Below are 19,911 nucleotides of genomic sequence, written 5' to 3'. Positions count from 1 at the left end.
TATCAGTCTAGATACAGCATATCAAGTTTAGACATGAGCTAAAACAGGGCAAAAGAAAAAAAGGGAATGAACCAGAGGATCATTGGAAGAAACATTTGTTGAACATCTGATTGTAACAATACTGGATCAGTCAGGTTTAGAGTGTATGCTACTTTAGTTCTCCAAGCCACTCCTACTTTCATCTCTCAGTCCATAGGATTACACAATTCCATGGGCTTTGTCAGAAATAATAGTTAATCTTCCAAATGCACACAGCTGCCCCATCTGATATCAATAACTGACTTCCTTAACCCTTTCATTACCAACCTGGCTGAAACTGGCTCTGGCTTTGTAGTACAAATGTCTTGTTTTCATAAGTTCTGAATTAAAATCTTCTACCAAACCTTAGTCACATTTAATGTTCCTAACACTAGCTTAATGATAACTAAATTATTTTACCAAATTCTTTGTTATATTTAAAGTAATTGAAAGAAACACGGAGCATCTCAACAGAAATACAGTAAGAAAAGGGTTAAGGCAGCAAGCTGGCAGAATTGTTATCACGCGGGGCAACATGCTTAGCAGCATTTCGTCTGTCTTCACATTCTGAGTTCAAATTTTGCTAAGGTCAACTCTGCCTTTCATCCTTTCAGGATTGATAAAATAAGTACCAGTTAAACACTGTGGTTTATGTAATCAACCTAAATCCTCCTCAGAACTTGCTGACCTTGTGCAAAAATTTGAAACCTGTATCTGACTTTCCTTCCTCTAAAACAACCCCCTCCCCCACACACATACAAGCTGGTAAACACCTGCACATGCACTTCACTTTCCATACACTGCCTATACCCTCACACCTACTACTTTGACCCATTCACCACTTGCCCAAACTCACATACTATCCTGCCTTGTTCATGCCATTCTCATAGTACCGTACCTTTTTTTCATACCACCACATTTATTCTCTGCTGTTATGCACATACACACGCAACACTTCACTCTCTCTCCCTCTCTCTCTCTCTCATACACACACACACACACTCACATACACACTTTATTACACTCCCACACTTAACACTTATCATGTTCATTTCTCTAAGTGCATATTTGTTCTTTTAGCTGAAAACAATGATGAGCTCAGGCAAAAATAATGATGCATCCAATGAACGTGCTCAGCACTTATATTCACAGGAAGCTTGTTGAACAGGTATAATCAGTGGGTGGGGGTGTCACATATATCACTAAACATACACCATCACACTCACAAGTATGCACACACACACCATGAACAGATGATTGCTCTACCTGATGGAAATAGTAGCCAAATCTTTCTTAAATTACTACTTACCATTTTGAAAATGGAAGGATACATTGGATAATGTAATCTTTGACCTTCAATGTTTGAGGAAAAGACAAGGTACTTAAAGCTGTAATTCCTTTGTCCGTAGGTTTTCTTGATCAGCCAAAACAAAAACAAAAAAACAAAGTAGATCTCGGCAATAGATGCAAGTCTGTTTGTGTTAAAAGATTGTTTTTGGAAGTAATTTTAGAGCTGATACTTTTCTTTGTACACACTTTTATATGCATCATTCATACACTTCATTGCTGCTTTTACACAAGTATTAATCAGTGCTGCTTGTAGTCATTTGTTTAAAAGCTGGTTTGTATTTCAATTTTTAACTGGGTCTTCTTTTGGTTTTAGTCTCAAGTATCTTTGTTATTGTCCTTAGCCTTTCAATGTAACTGCTTTGGCAGCTGCAACCAAAGCATATTTCAGGAGAATCTGTGCTTAGCCAATAGCATATTGCTTACTTGTTTTGTTAATTTTATTGCACTTATAAACTCACCAATTCCCTATAGAAAATCTGAGATCTTTTGAAGTTACTAAAAACCTGCAAACGAATGATTTCCTTTCACCAAACAATCTATTACAAGAAGTTGGTTGGTAAGTGAACAAATAGGAAACCAATTTGTGTGAATTTGTGCGTGACTATTTGTGTGTAACTATGTGTGATGCATTATTTTCTTCATATTTTATAATTTTAATAAAAACCAACTTTTATGTTTTATAATAAAAAAAAAGTTGTTATAGAATTTTTATGAGGATTTCATTTTATTTATGCTTTATTTGTTTTTGATCATGATTTACTGTTTGTTTTTTACTATTAAAAAGAATATTACTAGAAATAAATTTAGTTTTTTAAAAATTCATATATTGACAACTTAGATTAAGTTTAGCTATGAGCTGAAAATTTTTCCATAATTTCTTAAGCTTTGAAATGGTGCCATGGTATAGCAGCAGCTCAGTAACTTAACCAGTAAAAGAATAAAAATGTATAAGCCAATACTCATATCAGTGATAGTCATTGCACCTAGTGTAGTCATTTGAAATCTTGAAACAAGGTAGAAAGTGTCAGATTTTATTCCCTTTGTTACAGAACAGACAAGAAGCTACATACCCTATAATCAAAATGTTGTCATTAAAGTGATAATGTCTTCCTGTATAAGGTTTTATTATAAAGAGGCACGACTACATTTTCATTGGCAATTTTGCATAATTTGGGATTTTAACAGAATAGAAACATTACCTTGACATGTTATCTCTTCTCAATGACTTACAAGAAAGAACAACTTGGGCATTTTTATCTAGCAAGAGTATTGATTTACAATCAGAAAATAAACCTAGAATGGCAGTCTTACTAGTTACTTTACTTGCTAAGATATGGATTTCATGGTTGTGCTCTTTTACTTTTACAGTCATTAAAGAACACCATTATATTTTCTGCCATTGGAATCATAACAAGCTTCTCCTTAAATTATCTATATTTCAGATTTTATCTCTTCCCCCCGCTCTTTCTCTCTCACACATACACACACTCACTCACTCACTCACTCACTCACTGAAACCTGTGGTCGTAGTGGTGGCTCTAGTTGGTTGCTCATCCTACTAGAAATAACTGCAAAATCCTCTCAAATCTTTCCTTACTCTCTTAGGAAAAACACACTGGACAATTTTGGCCTGGGTTCTCTACAACTATGAAAAAGAAGGGACAGTCATGATTAAATTGTTATTGATCTTAGATCTGTTTGACTGATGACTAACTTTGAGCTAAATAACAAAAACTATAAAGTGAAATAGTTGATGTAGGTATCAGTCACAACAGATTAAATTACATCATGTCAGATGTACTTATGTTCTTCACTTTTCAGCATCTTTATGTTACATATATGATATCATTGTTCATCCATCTATACGGATCATGACAATGACATTATACATGGACTTAAAGGACTTTTCCATGCTAATGGACTTTCATTTTGAACTTTCTCAGCTCCCATTTTTCAGCTTGTCTACTCCTAGCCTGCTCAGATATTATGGTCCCTTCCTTGATGAAACTCTGCCAGATAGAGGTCTCATTTATGAGGTACTCCCATGTCTCTGAATGAATGCAAAAGTAATTTAGAGAGGATTTGAGATTATTTCTAATGCATTGGAGTTGCCCATTTTGTATCAGTAAGATACATTACATCTAGAAAACAAATAAAATGATTATGGCTGGAAAACCTTTTATCATAAGGACTGACTTGGACTGATCAACAATATCACCTAACAGAGAAAACTCTATAAATATACTCGACTGGCTAGAAGTAGCAACTAGCCATCTCTCTCTCATAACTCTATACTATCCTAAAAAAGCAAGGATGCTCTGTCTTGAATGCATATACTATGAGTAAAGAAGAAGCAGGTTGGTCAAGATTAGAATGCCATTCAATCATATGATCTGCTTGATCTAGGTTGACATCAGATTAAATGTTAACAATATTTGATGGCTAAATTCTGTTCAAGTCAACCCTGATCAACTGACACATGGTCAAATATCATTTTAACTGTTTATATCTAAGCTTTTTCTTGATATAATATATCAAAGACTACATTGTCCAATATATGCATTGTTTTTTTAAGGCTATAATGCATAAGATTTTTAAAAATTTGGCTGCTATTGCTAGCCGATCAAACACCCATGTAGAGGCTTTCTTCATCAGCTCATGTCCTAAAATAATTGTTGCTAAGCTTCTCAAACCTGATTAAGCAGACATATTATCAAATACATTCCAACCAAGACTATTTTAGGGATATCTAGGATTCCATTATCTAGTGCAGTGATTCTCAACCAGGGTTCACATGACCCTTGAGGGTCCATATAAAATTTTTTGTCATTAAAGTTTATGTACAACAAATCAGTTATACTTCTTTAATACACAGAATATTTTAACAATTTTTTTATACAATTCCTAATAATTAATCATAAACATATGACAATATTTTTTTAAACATCAAATGGTTTTGAGGGTCCATCTGAGTGAAATAGGAATCAAGTGGTAGGGTCCATAGGAAAAATTGGTTGAGAACCACTGATCTAGTGTATTTTGAAGGAAATTTGGCTTTCTAACCAGTTGAGTAACCACGTAGAAGCACTTTCTTTGGGTCATTACTCTAAAACGTTATTCATAGACATTTCCCTTATTTCATATATAACTTTTTTAACATTGACTGTCATATATAGATTGTCGTTGTTATTATTGAGTCTCAGGTTAGCCCTCATCAAGTAGAGTTATAATCAAAGCTATTCCAGTCTTTATTATCTCATCCTTCTTTTGTGGATTGTATATTTATGTAATTATTTTTCAATGTTTCCTTTTTTTTCCCCAAAAAAATAGTTGGATTTGATTTGAGTAAGATCTGGGTGCCTTCCTTAGCAGGTTGAAAAAAAAAACATACAGACAATCTCAGTGACTCAGGTTCCATTGTTAGTTCATATCTCCTTGTCTCAGATCTCATGATCTCAGATCCCTTCAATAACTTGGGTCCCTTTATTGGCTCTAGTATCTTCATTGGCTCATGTCTCCATATAGACCCAGCTGTCTTCAATGATTCAGATCCTCTCAATGGTTGATTATGTGTAATTTGTAAAAGAAGAATAAGCAAATACCTTCTCAGTTTCTTGAACCTTCTTTTGTTTTGTACTTTAATTTCTAATACATTATTCTTGTGAAGTAATGTTTATATATGTATGTGTATATGTGTGTACATGAGTATACTCTATAAGAGTAAAAAAAAACTAATTTTAGTTTAGAAAAAATGTTTCCTCCAGCAATACTGCTGTGTTTACAAAAAAGCTGATTTTTGCCTATAATTTAAATGTATTTGCCTATTCCCTCTGGTGCATGCATACCTTCGTACATACGTAGACACACACACACACAAACGTGCATGCGCGCACACACATACATACACATTCATACTAATTATGATACTGTATATTTATATTAAACACATCCAGTGTCATGGATATATATGTGGTTGTGTATGTATAAACACTTGGGAACGTATGAAAGAGCTGATATATATATATATATATATATATATATATATATATATATATATATAAAATCATGCACTTCAATGTGCACATACACAGAGTCTCATATGTGTGTATAAACATTTGAGACTATATAAAAGAACACACACACATATAAATAATATATATGGAGAGAGAGATTCATGCATGCACAAATTTGATAATTATACCCACTTTCATTTCACCTCATGTGTTTCGTCATTAAACAATGACACGCTGTTAATTATATAATTAGGCTATAATATTAATATCATGTGCAAGTAACAAGTACTAGATATTCAGTCACAGATATTCTCACATTGAACACACCTGAAAAGTGGTGTGAGCATCATCATCATCATCATCATCGTTTAACGTCCGCTTTCCATGCTAGCATGGGTTGGACGATTTGACTGAGGACTGGTGCAACCGGATGGCTACAACAGGCTCCAATCTAATTTGGCAGAGTTTCTACAGCTGGATGCCCTTCCTAACGCCAACCACTCAGAGAGTGTAGTGGGTGCTTTTACGTGTCACCCGCACAGAAATAAAATTTTGTTTCAGGAAAGAATTGCACATGTGTGGAAGTTCAGAAATCTTATTTTTTTAATGTGGTGTACTGAATTTTTACTTTCTGTTTTATTTCTTTACTCAAGACTAATATCTTAGTCTTGAATTATTTATAATTACTTATAATTATTCATTGATTCATCTTGTGAATTAAGATGTACTCAATTGAGTTCATGTGAGTCTTTATTGCCACACACACACACACACACACACACACACACACACACACACGCTCTCTCTCTCTTTCTCTTTCTCTCTCTCTCTCTCTCTCTCTCTCTCTCACTCTCTCTCTCACTCACTCACTCACATACAGAGAATAATAGCTACCACTCCCTCAATGAAAGAGAAAGCTCAATGCTATTGTAGAATATCAATTTTATTGTTGAAGTTCAACCCGTTAGTTTGCTACATAGTTATTTTCTTTGGATTGAGGGATTTCTGAACCAAATAAATCTGTGGTTCTCTTATAAGGACTTCTGAGGGTCCATGCAACAAAATAGTAAATTGGGGATCTACAATAGTATTTTTAAGGGCCCCTGAAAAAATTTTGCTTTAGAAATATGTATTGGTGTGTATTGTAAGAAATAGCTAGGCTTCTTTCGCTAACATTTTACATATTTCAACTCAAGTTAATGTGTGACTAACAAAATAGGAATTTTGAAAGAAGTATCTCTAAAACTAGTTTTTAAACATCGAATGGCTATGGGGGTCCACCAGAGTAAAATAGTAAACAAAGGGGTCCATAGATAGACCCCTGAAATAAATGCATTAATTTCAAGAAATCCCAGCTCAAGGCTTTCTACTCAGGATGAAACTACTAATCACTGTGACCTTTCAAATACCCACAATTACTCTTAGATATAGATAGGTGAAGGTGCATAGCTTAATGGTTAAGGTATTCAGCTCACAACCATAAGTTCATGAGTTCTGTTTCTGGTGACATGTTGTGTCTTTGACAAAGACACTTTATTTCACATTGCTGCACTCAACTCAGCTGACAAAAATGAATTGTACTTGTAATTCAAAGAGCCAGCCTTATCACATTCCATGTCATGCTGAATCTGCTTGAGTACTACATTAAGTGTATGTGTGGAGTGTTCAGCCACTTGCATGTTAATTTCACGAGCATGCTGTTCCATTGATCAGTCCAACTGGAACACTTGTCATCATAGCCAACAAAATGCAAGTATAGATAGGTACATATATTGAAAGATATAGATAGATAGAAAAATGGATAGATGGTATTGTATATAATGTGAGAAATTTAATTTAAAAAAAATTTCGGGGTTAAATTTGATGGGTAGCATTATACTTGAGTGTTAAAAAAATGGTAAAAGGGTAAACTCTATTACTGACATTTTAGGTACAAAAATTGGGTGTGGCAATGTGTGTGTGTCTGTGTGTGTACGTGCACACACATACACACACACAAACATATATGAATGTATCTGTGCATGTACACACTCATATAAACACATTTTCCATTACCTGCATATTTTCTCCTTGCAGTAAATTATATTATTGAAATGTAAATTGATAGACCATTTTAGGTCTATGTTTTAACATATGTCAAGTTAAATCCCACTGAGATTTGAATTCATCCTTCTGGAGTCGTTAAAATAAAATATCACTCAAATCCCGGGATCAATATATTTAGCTGTTTCTTTGTGCCTACATAAGAAATCATCATCATCATCACTACCATCATCATCATCATCATTATTATTATACAGTGGTGGTTGGGTGGTAAATATAATGGAGTGCTCAACATCTCAAAATGTTCTGATTTCAAATTTCACCAAGTCAGTTCTGCTTTCATCCTTTTGAGATGAATAAAATAAATGCCACTCAAACATTAAAGTCAAATTAACTGTCGACACCCACTCCACATCTAATAATAATAATAAAAAAATAAAGTCGTTGACTTATGCCTATATTAGAAATTGTTATTGTAATTGTCACTGTTAAATAATAGTATTAGAATATAAGCTTTAAATCTTAACCTTGTACCATGTTTACTCTTTTCCCTTTTTCTGAAAATGTTACAATATTTAAAACATTTCTAATACTTATAAATTACTTTAGAAATCTTGAAGCCAGCTTAATGCCTTTTTAAAGAGGCTAAGGTTTTTAAGTCAAATTGGAATTATTTTATGTCTTGCAAGTATATTTAGTTCATTGGGTTCAAGTAAGCAAATATGTATGGACTGAATTTAGAAGACTAATTTGGGTAAGTTTCATTGTGGGTCTATTGTTTCCATGTTAAACTGAAGAAAGCAATTTATAGGCAGTGAATTGTTAGTGTCAGCATGTCCTGCAGTATTTGGTTTTGCTCTGCATTCAAATTCCAGCTCCTATTTTAAATCATATGTAAAACATTTATTCACAGGATATTAATATTATCACAGACTATGTTAGTTTTTATTAATACGTTTATATTTTATTGCTTTACATTTATTTATCCTTGTCTTTTTTTTTTTCGGTTTCTTTGAATAATTGTTTTTTTTACAGCTGGCTGACCTTTCTATTCTTATGATTCAACTGAACTAGAAATGGTGCCTCTGGCTTTTATTTTGTCTAGCAAATTGGACTTAGCAAAGCTAGATGCCTTACTCAAAATATAAACAATAGATGGAGTAAAATCTGAGTTTATGATTCAACCCTTACAAAAGAATGAAAACTATCAAATAACTAACATTGAATATTATTCATTGTAATTCACAATGTGTTTTGAATTGTTTATATTTTTTCTGTCTCTGATTGAAAATTATCAGTTTTATCCTTTCTATTTTGATCTGTAGGGTTCCCAGAGTGCATTTCGACCAATCAATCAAGGATATGGTCATCATGGTGGGAGTGGATCAAGTGATAGTTGCTTGAAACCAGACATGGGAAGTAGTGACACTGATAATAGTAGACCAAATACAGACATCCTTATGGATCACGAGATAGCCAGTCCTGGTAGTGACAGCGGAAGTTATACAGCAGGTTAGTCAATTCGCTAAAACTTAAAATGTCAAGAACTGTTTTATTACAGAAAAAAATGAGATATGAGAATGTAGTTATTGTCATTAAGCCAAAATTACTTTTTATGTGTAAGGCAGCAAGCTGGCAGAATCATTAGCACACTAGGCAAAATGCTTAATGACATTTCATTCATTTTTATGGTCTGAGTTCAAATTTCACTGAGGCCAACTTTGCCTTTCATCTTCTTGAGGTCAATAAAATAAGTACCAGTTGAACACTGGGGGTCAATGTAATCAATTTACCCCTCCTCCAAAATTTCTGGCTTTGTGCCAGAATCTGAAACTAAATTATTTAGTATGTGATACTGCTGAAACATAGAATAAAGTAAAGATTTTTTGTTTTTAATCTGCATGAAACACTGTTTAAAAAAATATAAACAAACATTTATAGTTCAATCACAATTAATCCAACACTAAAAGAAATAGAATTTAAATTTCGTTATTAGGACTATAAATCAGATGTAGGCAATCCTGTATTGATTTATTTATTGACTTTGATTTATGAGATATTGCTCATCATAAAACATATTACTCAAAACAATAAATCATTAAGCAGTGTATGTAGGACAGAAATACTCTATAGTGCAGTGAAAAAATTACAATTTGATTGACAAAAATCATGACTAAATGTGGAAGAAAAAGAAAACAATTATTCAAATTAACAAAGTCAGGTCTTAAGACTATGTTGCAAAATTTTACTAAAACTTTTGATATTACCATACAAAAAAAACCTGTAAAGACACTTCAAGCTAAGTAAATATGTGGTCATACTTGCATACAGGCATGTCCCCTGCATTCTGCCTTAGCTGAGCATTCCTAATCTTGTGGGCATGTTACCAGTTTCACATAACGTTACCAGTTTCACATAACGTTACCAGTTTCACATAACGTTACCAGTTTCACATAAAAGCACACATGCCAGTGCTGCATAAAAACACCAAGTACACTCTGTAAAGTGATTGGCATTAAGAAGGGCATCCAGCCATAGAAACCATGCCGAAACAGACATGGAGCCTGGGCAGCTCTCCAGCTGTCAAACTCCTGTCAAACCATCCAACCCATGCCAGCATGGAAAACAGACGTTAGATAAAGATGACTGTGTGCTGCAGGTTGCCCATAAGAAAGATAAAAAAGAGAAATTTAGTTCTATTAAGTCATTATTTTATGACTTGAACAAGTTAGTCAAAGATCATCACTTTCATTGTCAAGATATTGATGAAAAGATTTTGTGATTGATTCCCAAGTTCTTAAACACCATAAATTTAAGAATGTCCTAAACTTAAGAATGTTTTAGATATGCCATAACAAAACTTTTCCTACATCTTAACATCTTACTTCATGTAGGATATTTCATACTATTCTTTTAATAACATACATCAATTTTCTCCACTTGCTCTGGCTATTGACCCTACCCTAGTTTTTCCCTACATTTGTTATCTTTAGGATTGAGAAAATAATCAAACATAATTTTTGTACTATTTCCATTATATATTTTTCTTATATTTATCTTTTTTATTTTTTACTTGTTTCAATTATTAGACTGTGGCCATGCTGGGGCACTGCCTTGAAGAATTTCAGTCAAGCAAATCAACCCCAGTACTTTTTTTTTAAAGCCTGATACTTATTCACCGGTCTCTTTTGCTGAACTGCGAAACTACAGGGACTTAAACACACCAGCACTGGTTGTCAAATGGTGGTGCAGAACAAACAAACACACACACACACACACACACACACACATATATATATATGACAGGCTTCTTTCAATTTCCATAAGCCAAATCAACCAACAAGGCTTTGTTGACCTGAGGCTATAGTAAAAAACACTTGCCTGAGGTGCTACACAGTGGGACTGAACCCAGAACTATGTGGTTTGGAAGCAAGTTTCTTACCACACAGCTACACCTGCACCTATGTTGTATAATTTTTTTGTTATTTCACTGTTTTTCAGCCTATTTATATACCATTATATTATTTCCAATTTTGTTTTACAAATGTTTGTTCTTGCATGAGAATTCCTATATAGTGATTCGATGATTTTTTTTTTTTTTTTAAACTTTATTTCAGATGAAACTGGTATGCCAATTAAAAGAGGTAGACGTCTATATAAAACTTGTGGTAATATTGGAAAACAGCCATTAGTAAACTGGGCAGAATTACTGCCACCTCCCCCTGAGCATCCTCCTCCTTGTGAAATGATATCGCCGGATTCACCAATGGGCACACTCCATCGCAACATCCAGACTATGAATGGCGGGGGCCCTATATCACCCGTCTCCAAAATCTCGGCATGTTCGTGTCCCATTCAGTACAGTCAAGGAGGTCTGTATGGAAGAAACAACCCTTATTCAGATTCCGAGCAAAATAAATACGCTAAAATTCGGGAGAATCATCCATGTTCTGCGAAAACACTTAACCAACTACGAACTCAGTCTCCCTGTGGTGACATGAGAACATACTCTCCTCGTACAGTCAATTGTATGCAGCACAATTGCATGGGTCATGCCCCACGATGCTGTCATAGTGACTGTGAACAAAGCATTTATGGTCCGTCTCTCAAAGGTTATCGCCTACCTTCAGAAGGCGAAGGAGATTACCGTTATATTAGCAGTGATCCCGAGCGTGGTCCTACACCTCCGATCAGGATGCACTCTTCAAATATGATGGATTTGGCTGATGGACCCCACATGGACAGAGCATGCCAATCTTCTTTACCAAGTTTGGCAAATGAACGTATGCAATCACCTCTCTATCCAGCAAGGTAAGTTTTCTTGTTGCCTTGATTTATTCTGTTTGTGATATCAATTGTATTTGAATCAGATGTTTTTGATTTCCAGGCAATTGTGATGTTATTTTTCCTTTCAAATTATTCCTCTTCACTATATTAGAAAACATGAATAGAGGAAATAGACTATATATATTACCTACATTTCTCTTTTTTTTTTTTTAAACCTGATACCATCTTAGCATTCTCATTAATCTTATTTTATCATTTAGAAATACTAACTGAAAAATTATTTAAAGTCTAAAAAATGACGTCATTGATAAGAATTTTTTTCCTCCCTATGTACTTCTCTACTGTAGTTTATAAAGCACTTAATGCAGCTAATAAAACTCTTTCCATGAAGCCTTTCTATGAAATAAAGTTTATAATGTGCATGAAGAGGGAAAGAAGAAAATAAAATAACAATGAGTCGTGATAAAGACAATGGTGTGAACCATTTTGTGTTAACAACTATTGTTAAAAGACCTTTTTTTTCTCCTTTTTTGTTTTATCATTTATCTTTTTCTCATTAAATACTTAATGGCAAACTCTGTAAATGTTACACAGTCGGTCAAATTAGTTCTTACTTTATATTTGCCTGTCTCTTCTTCTACACCAATGAGCAAGCTGCTCCACTTGTTGGTTTCTAAAGTACTTTCTGCTTGATTTACAGAACAAGTTATTTAGAGAGAGAGAGAGTGAGAGAGAAAACTGGAGGTGAGATGTAAATGAGAAGATATGTAAATGAATGACAGATAGAGTGAATGATGAGAATAGATTAAGGTAGTTCTATGAAAATCCCTGAGTGGGAAGAGAATGATTTTACAGACTAAAAGGTAAGCTAAACTGATGAAGACTCAATTTTGAAAATGTTTCACAGAAGGAAAGTAAACCTCCTATATGAACTATGGTAAGTATTGTAGTACTAATAGTAGAAATTGCTAGAACAGTATTAGTAAATGTACTGTTTTTAGTAATTTCATTTTAGTAGTAGTAGTAGCAGTTGTAGAAGTAGTAATAGTAGTATTGCTTTTATTTTTGTTTATTAGCTTCAGTATGTGTTGTTCTATTAATCTTTTTTTTCATCTTGTCACATTTTATTTGAAATTCTGATAACTGAAGTCTAGATACTGATGTTATCAGGTATAATTCCCATTGTCTCTTATCTTCTTCTTACAGACTGGAGGTGACGGCTAGTGGTCCACATCTGAATATTGACTTTGAAGGCTTTTCTCAGAATCCAGACTCGCCGGTATCTGAGATCCCAGATTATGCCGGTGAGTCTGATTTGGACGATGTCCATCTCGATTTTGGATCCCCCCTTACTGATGGGGGAGATAGCAGTACTGAGGTTCAAAATGATGGCTTTGGAAATGTGACAGGTATTTCCGTGACTGTTCCAGACATTCAGACTGATAACCTATCTTTCCCTTATACTGCTTTTACCTCCTGAAACAATAACACACCTGGATTAGCCCTCTTTTCTTTTCTACCCATAAAATACCCATCTAAACCCTCAAAAATGCTTGCTCTTTTTTTCACTCACATCATCAACAGTCTTACTACTTGGAATGAGGCATTGCATTTATTAAAGAAATATAAATAAATAAAAAGAAGCAAAGACAAATTGTTTTGAAAGGCATTTTATTTGGTAAAATTTGGGATATATTATGAACTAACTAAGGACATATAAAACTTGAAATAGGTTTTCAGCTAGCATTAACTCAGCTGATCATGTGACTTTTTCCCTACCACCCCTTCACCCCACATTATTTAAAATTGAAATTACTTCAAAATTATTCTAAAAAAAGAACAAAACAAAAAGGAGAATGAAATTAAAAGACAAACGTTAAAGAAAGCCAAAGAAAACAAACAAAATCTACCTGCCCTGCCCCTACCCTTCTCTCACCAGTGGAAATCATTATCAATCATATGAAATATGATAGGTTCACATCATGTATGATGACTTTGTCATTTGTTCAAAGTTATGATGTCATAAACACCAGTAACACAGCTCAGCATATAAAGTCTGCCATGTAAAGCAATTAATTTCTGATATTCTTGAAAGTGGTTGTCAGTTCCAGACTTAGCATTAGAGCTGTTCTTATATGTCCATATTTAGTCGCAAATGTATTCTCAAAATTGCAAGCAAAAGTTCTTTTGATATCGATCTAACAGAAGTGTATCACTCACTCATACTCTCTCTCTCTCTCTCTCTCTCTCTCTCTCTCTCTCTCTCCATATATATATATATATATATATATATATATATATATATATATTTCTACTTTACCACTGCTTACTATTTCTCCTTTGCTTCCATCATTTTCATCCCTTGCATGTTTGACTGCACTAGAAACTAACAACAGCTACATTTCACATATTATCATTAGTATTATTATTTCGAATTTTATTTTTTAACTTTTATTATTCTTTTAATTATAACCTACATGAAACATTGAAAATTGTTGCCAACTCTTTCAAATGAAAATTGGAAAAGAAAAATAGCCAAGAATCAAAGCAAATCAAAAACAATTAAAAAAAAAAACAACAGAAAGCACAAGTACACACACATACATACACCAAAAAGGAAAAAAAAAGAATTTATTAAAAAAAAAAGAACACAACACTATGCCATTTAACTCCTAACTCACACACTCCCCCCCTCCCATCATGTGTGTGAAATCTAAGAATCCAAGTGAACAGATATACTCTGGGGAGGACTGTAAGATCTTAAAAAGGATGAAATACAAAGTTCTGTTATAAAATATTTCTTCACTCACTCCAGAATTTCAGCTGAGAAATAATTTATGATAAAATCAATACACCACTGCTGTTTCTCTCTCTTATTTTTTTTTTTTCATATATACATATATACATACATACATATATTTATATATCGGTGAGTTATTACATTTTTCAATGAGTTATTACATTTTTTTTTCAGTGAGTTATTACATATTTTCATTTTGTTTTCTCTTGTTAGTTTTAGTGCTGTTTTATTTTTGTAGTTTATTTATTTGTTTATTTCTATTGTCTTTTTTTTTTTTACTTTTATTTACTACTTACTTCTTTGAAGACAATTCCCAGAATTAAGTATTTGAAATTCCATGGCAACAACACAGCTTTATAAATATTAATATGCTTTCACACAGAATACCACACTATTATCATCTTCTGTTACATTCCTTCACTTTACTTCTCGATTTGTCATCTTTTCATCTTATTTTTCTTTTAATTTTTTCGATATCCTTTTTCCTTTTTTTTGTTTTCAATAAAAATATGGAATCTGAACTAATTATGTACATTAAGCTCATATACTTATGCACTGACATACACTATACGAGTATGTAAGGTTTGCCTTAACTTCACAAACTTTATTTCTTAATTTTAACAATAGCTTTCACGTAGATATCTGTTCAGTCTAATTGATTAATTAATTTCATTGCTGAATCTCTAAACTGAATGCATCCCACTCCTAATTTTGTTTCTGCGTTCATTTTACTTATATATAGCCTCACGTAGAGATTAAGTGAATGAGTGGATAAGCTATTGGCTTACAATCTCACATGTTGTAAGCTCAAATCAATTACAGTTGTTCAATTAATTGTCTTTCTAGACAAGACTACTAACCTTATTACTTATTTACAACTTTTTGACACACTTTTCAATCCATAGCTGATGAAAGGTCCAACATGTTTAGGTTCTGTCTTCATCATTGCACCTAAACTAACTAAACTGATTTTTATTGATGCAGATCAACACTTTGAGATGAAGATTTAGTAAGCACTCCACTACCACCACCACCCGACATAAAAAGCTTCCATATCATAAAGAGAACAAAGCTCTTCAACCAGCTCAAAAAATAAACATCAGATGTTGCAAGGACTTTTAGCTTTGTGATATCTAATTAGCATTTTGGAAATAATCACACTGATCTGATTAAGTGGAAAATGTTTCTTATCTTTAGCTAACATTGTTCACATCATGTTACATTCCACTCTGAAGTAGAGTTCTATGTCAGTCACATCTGTCCCCTATCAGCCTCTTATTTGACTGGTTTAGCTCTCCAACCCACTCAAAAAATAGATACCAGATGTGAGAACTTTTACCATTTTAAGACCTCTTTAGTGTAATGTCTTCTTTAGCTAACCCTGTCTTGCTTTATTTATAAATTCATTATAAATTATCTTCAGTTAAACAGATTGATATAGACTAATATAATAAAAAAGGAAATTAATATTACAATAGTATATGTATGTTTCTGCAACTAGATTATATTTAAATGAAAATGTCCCTTCTAAAGTTTTGAATATTTTATCTATTTAACACTGTCAAAGAAACTAGGGAGGCTATCAGTTTCTCTTTAAGTAGTGTAACTAACTATCCTGGCCTATTTTGTTTCAACTACCTTAGTTTATAGCATATTAATTATCCTAGCCAGTGGTGTATTAACATTCTTATCCTATAATGTTTTAACTATTTTAGCCTATACCATCTTAACAACTTTAGCCAACAATGTTTTCACTATTTTTAGACTTTAGTATATTAACAATGGTTAGTGCTTTATCATTCTTAGCAAGTAGTGTTTTTCAAATCCTAATGTCTTGTCTTTGCTTACAATGTTTTCACAGACATGTTCTATAGGTTTTAACCATCTTGGCCTGTACCGGTACCAATCTATATCCTGTAGTGTTATACAATCTGTTTTTAATGACTTTGGTATCAGATTGAAATGAACATGTCAAGTGGTTTCTATAGTGTCCAGTTCACTTTAAAAACAACCTTCTCAAGGTTAGAACTCTCACAATCACAGGGTTTCTAACTATATGTGAGCAACATATTGTGCAATACTGAGTAGTGTTTCTGGAGGGGGAACATCATGTTAATACAGGACTGAAACAATTGATTTACTGCTTATCTTATCAAACATGGAAAAATGGATGTAAAATTGATGGTGATAGCTTTTCTATGAATAATAATGGCTTTAAACAGTTTTATCCTTTTTGTCCTTACCATTTCTTTTTAGATATTGTATCAGAATTATATTATATAATGTTCCCTTTCTTTTTCTATGGCAACAGGGTGTAAATAAAGGAAGATTTGGTTGCTATTTCTAGCAGGTCGAACAATCACATAGAGTCTCTCTTGTTTGGTTAGTTTATTTCAGCTTCACTTTTAAGATATTATTTTGTGAAAATTTTCACATAATTTTAATTAAGTGGAAATGTTATCTAAGTGGAAATGTTAGGGAAATTCCCTTCATGTTTCATATATTCTGAAGTAAAGTCTTGTCTCATCTGTCCCCTATCAACTTTTATAATGCCCTCTCTTTATATATTAATAATTCTTATTTCATTAATATTCTTATAATGATTTAGGAAATAGCGTTCTGCATAAATTGTTAAGTAATATTAATTCTGTGATTTCCTTACTCTGGTGTGCCAAATTTACAGTATAATTATTTGCTATTTCTTGTTGCTGCCACCTATCTGTCTCTTCCAAATTTGGAGCATTTGTGTTCCAGAAGAGAAGAAAACAGTAATAAGCTTTCTTTAACTAGATTAATTAGTGATGACAGCTGACACCTCTCACTCACATTGTCTTCATATTCTAGTAAAAAAAGGAAAAGAAAGAAATAACTGTTTTTATATTCACCCAGTTTAACACTACCTTTGAGTACTTTTAGCAGAGTTCATTCATTCAGATCAGGTCTCCAATCTTAGAATAACTACCTTTCTTCCTCCCAGCAATCTCAGAGGCCCTAAAAATATCATGGGCACATTTATTGAAAAAGGTATTTTAAGTTGAAATAAACACAATTTATTTGCCAAGAATGAAGCAAATTAATTTAAAAGTCCAATGTTTGGCACTGCAACAATGCTAATAGTCATACATCATTTTCACCTGACACAACCAATTTTCAGTGGAGAAGTGGAATATTTTTCTTGGTATTTTACTCTGCTCTATATTTTTGTCTATTCTTAAAGATATGAAAGGCAAAATGACATTGTATTTTTGAACTCAGAACAAACTACTAAACTTGTGAATTTTTAACAATTATTTTTTATATCAGAGGAGGGTAGGAAATGCTAATGATATCTTTCAAGTATTCCATAGCTGATAAGAGGAAGCAAGGAAGTTATTCTCAAACCACAGACCTAACCTGGATGCTTGCAACTTAGTGAACAGCCAAAGGCTGGTAGTTGTGTTATAAAGGACAACAGATTAAGTCTGTAATCAAAGAACAAGGAAAACCTTGCCAACAAAACCCCCCACAATTTTCATTCCTAAGGCTTTAGTCAATTCAATGTTACTATAACAGACAGTTGCCTAGGATAGTATTAACTTAAAACTATGTAATTGTGAAGCAAACTTATCCACACAGCCATGCTAATGCCCAGATATGTCAAAATAGGAGAATCTGCCTTAACTTCTGACTGCAAAAGCATTTTACTTATTATAAGGAAAGGACTTTTGCATTAGCTGAGTTAGCAGAATAGAGGACAAAATACCATAAGGTATTTACTTATGGGCCTTTACTCTCTAAGTTCAGTTCTGCTAATCTTAACTTCTTGAATCAATGAAATAAAATATTAGTCAAAAACTTTTTATTATTGATTCACATTGGTTTAAATTTCTAAAATTTGTAATGGCTTAAATTAAAATTTTTATTATTTGAATTGATATCAGTTTAACTGACCATACTTCTCCCCACAAAACACATAAGCTTGTGCCATTATTAACCCTGTCACACCATGTTCCTGCTGTAGCAGAAATAGCTTAAATGTCATCTCTGCCAAATTCCCACTGAAGGAATAATGAACAGCATGCATAGAAAAAGAAGATAGAATACTAAAATTAGACAACTGATCATGTTGCAGCTTTGTAATCAAGCGCATTTATGACCCATTGTTAATGGTGTCCTCCATAGCTGTTGTTTTTTTAATCAAAAAAAAATTGGGGCATGAAAGGAATGTATGATGAGCCCAGCACTTTGTGGTGTAAATGAGCAAGGCCTAGACTCTTTACTGTTGAGGAAATTATTGATGATATTTATTCTTCAGATGAAGAGTTTACACTTACACCAGTAATAAGAATGATTCGAACAATCAATATGGTAAAAGTGATGAGGAAAGTAGCAATTCAGGTGAACAAATACGACAGTTGAGAGATAGGTCTATTGTTATTCTCCTGAATTTTTATGTGATTCTTCCATTAGTTTGCCTACAGTCATTACTCTTAAGCTGTACATGCAATTACTTTTTTTTTTTCCTAAGGAACCTAGGTGGAGGGTAAAGTTAGACACGGACCCAAGTCTGAGAGGGTTAACGAATGAGGCATCATGGTGTTATGTGATGGTAACTCAAAACTAAATCTTAGAGGTTTATTACGCCATCTTACTGAAGTAAGAATAAAACAGATTAGTAAAAGAATACTTTATAGAAAAACCTAAGTTTTATTTTAAAAAATAATGAGATATGCTTATGTTTTGTTTCATAAATGCCAAGAAACTTATCTTTATTCAGTTTATGAGCTGCTGGGATTTTACATTTCATTGTCTATTCAAGAACACAGCATTAATGGCCCCTGTGTGTATTATTATAAAATACAGAAACTAAGATTCTACACTTTGTTGAATGTATCCAGTTTTTTGGTAGTGTTAGCTTGGGACAAACATCGTGATAAAAATCTCCATGCACATGTAAAAAAAAAAGTTTTTAAAATAAACATCACAGTTGATGCAAGCAGAAAATTGTAATTTCATTTGTTTTTTGCTTGCATATGTATTTCTCTTTTTAATGCTTTCAAACAATAAAATCCACAAGAAAGTTACAGCATATATTTAGACTAAGTTTAACTCCATTCATAGAAGAGGTGTAAAAATTCTATTTAACTCACTTCATTGAATGGTAATCTCTTGCTTCAGAAAGTGTAGGAACATGTAAATCAATAAGATTGATCCTAGTATAATACTGATTTCTTTTTATTGATTTCTTATTCATGAAGTAGAGGAACAAACAATCAATCAGTAGTGTTGCACTCACTATATTACTGGTATTTTTTTTATTGATTTCTCACTTCAAGGAGGAGAGAAACAAGTAATTACTAGGATTGATGCCACTGTTAATGGTTCCTATTTTTATTGTTTTCTTACTTCAGGGAGTAGAGA

General features: G+C 33.0%; 1 protein-coding gene across 36 annotated transcripts in view; it reads left to right on the top strand.

Annotated features, from left to right (window-relative positions):
* Nucleotides 1-19,911, top strand: part of LOC106876215 (roundabout homolog 2) — a 1,018,579-nt gene that overhangs the window by 927,573 nt on the left and 71,095 nt on the right. For 29 of the 36 annotated variants that reach the window (XM_089352294.1, XM_089352292.1, XM_089352316.1 and 26 more), the window contains 3 exons: nt 8,750-8,936; nt 11,042-11,735; nt 12,918-13,120. In XM_089352294.1, the coding sequence (XP_089208420.1) occupies nt 8,750-8,936; nt 11,042-11,735; nt 12,918-13,120 (1,084 nt within the window). Of the gene's footprint in view, nt 1-8,749; nt 8,937-11,041; nt 11,736-12,917; nt 13,563-19,911 lie in introns of those variants that run through there. The other 7 variants (XM_089352320.1, XM_089352305.1, XM_089352301.1 and 4 more) reach the window with 2 other exon arrangements.

Source organism: Octopus bimaculoides, chromosome 5, assembly GCF_046866305.1.
Source record: "Octopus bimaculoides isolate indiv1 chromosome 5, ASM4686630v1, whole genome shotgun sequence".
In the NCBI taxonomy this organism is placed as follows: Eukaryota; Metazoa; Mollusca; class Cephalopoda; order Octopoda; family Octopodidae; genus Octopus; species Octopus bimaculoides.
This window is presented reverse-complemented; position numbering and strand designations above follow the sequence as displayed.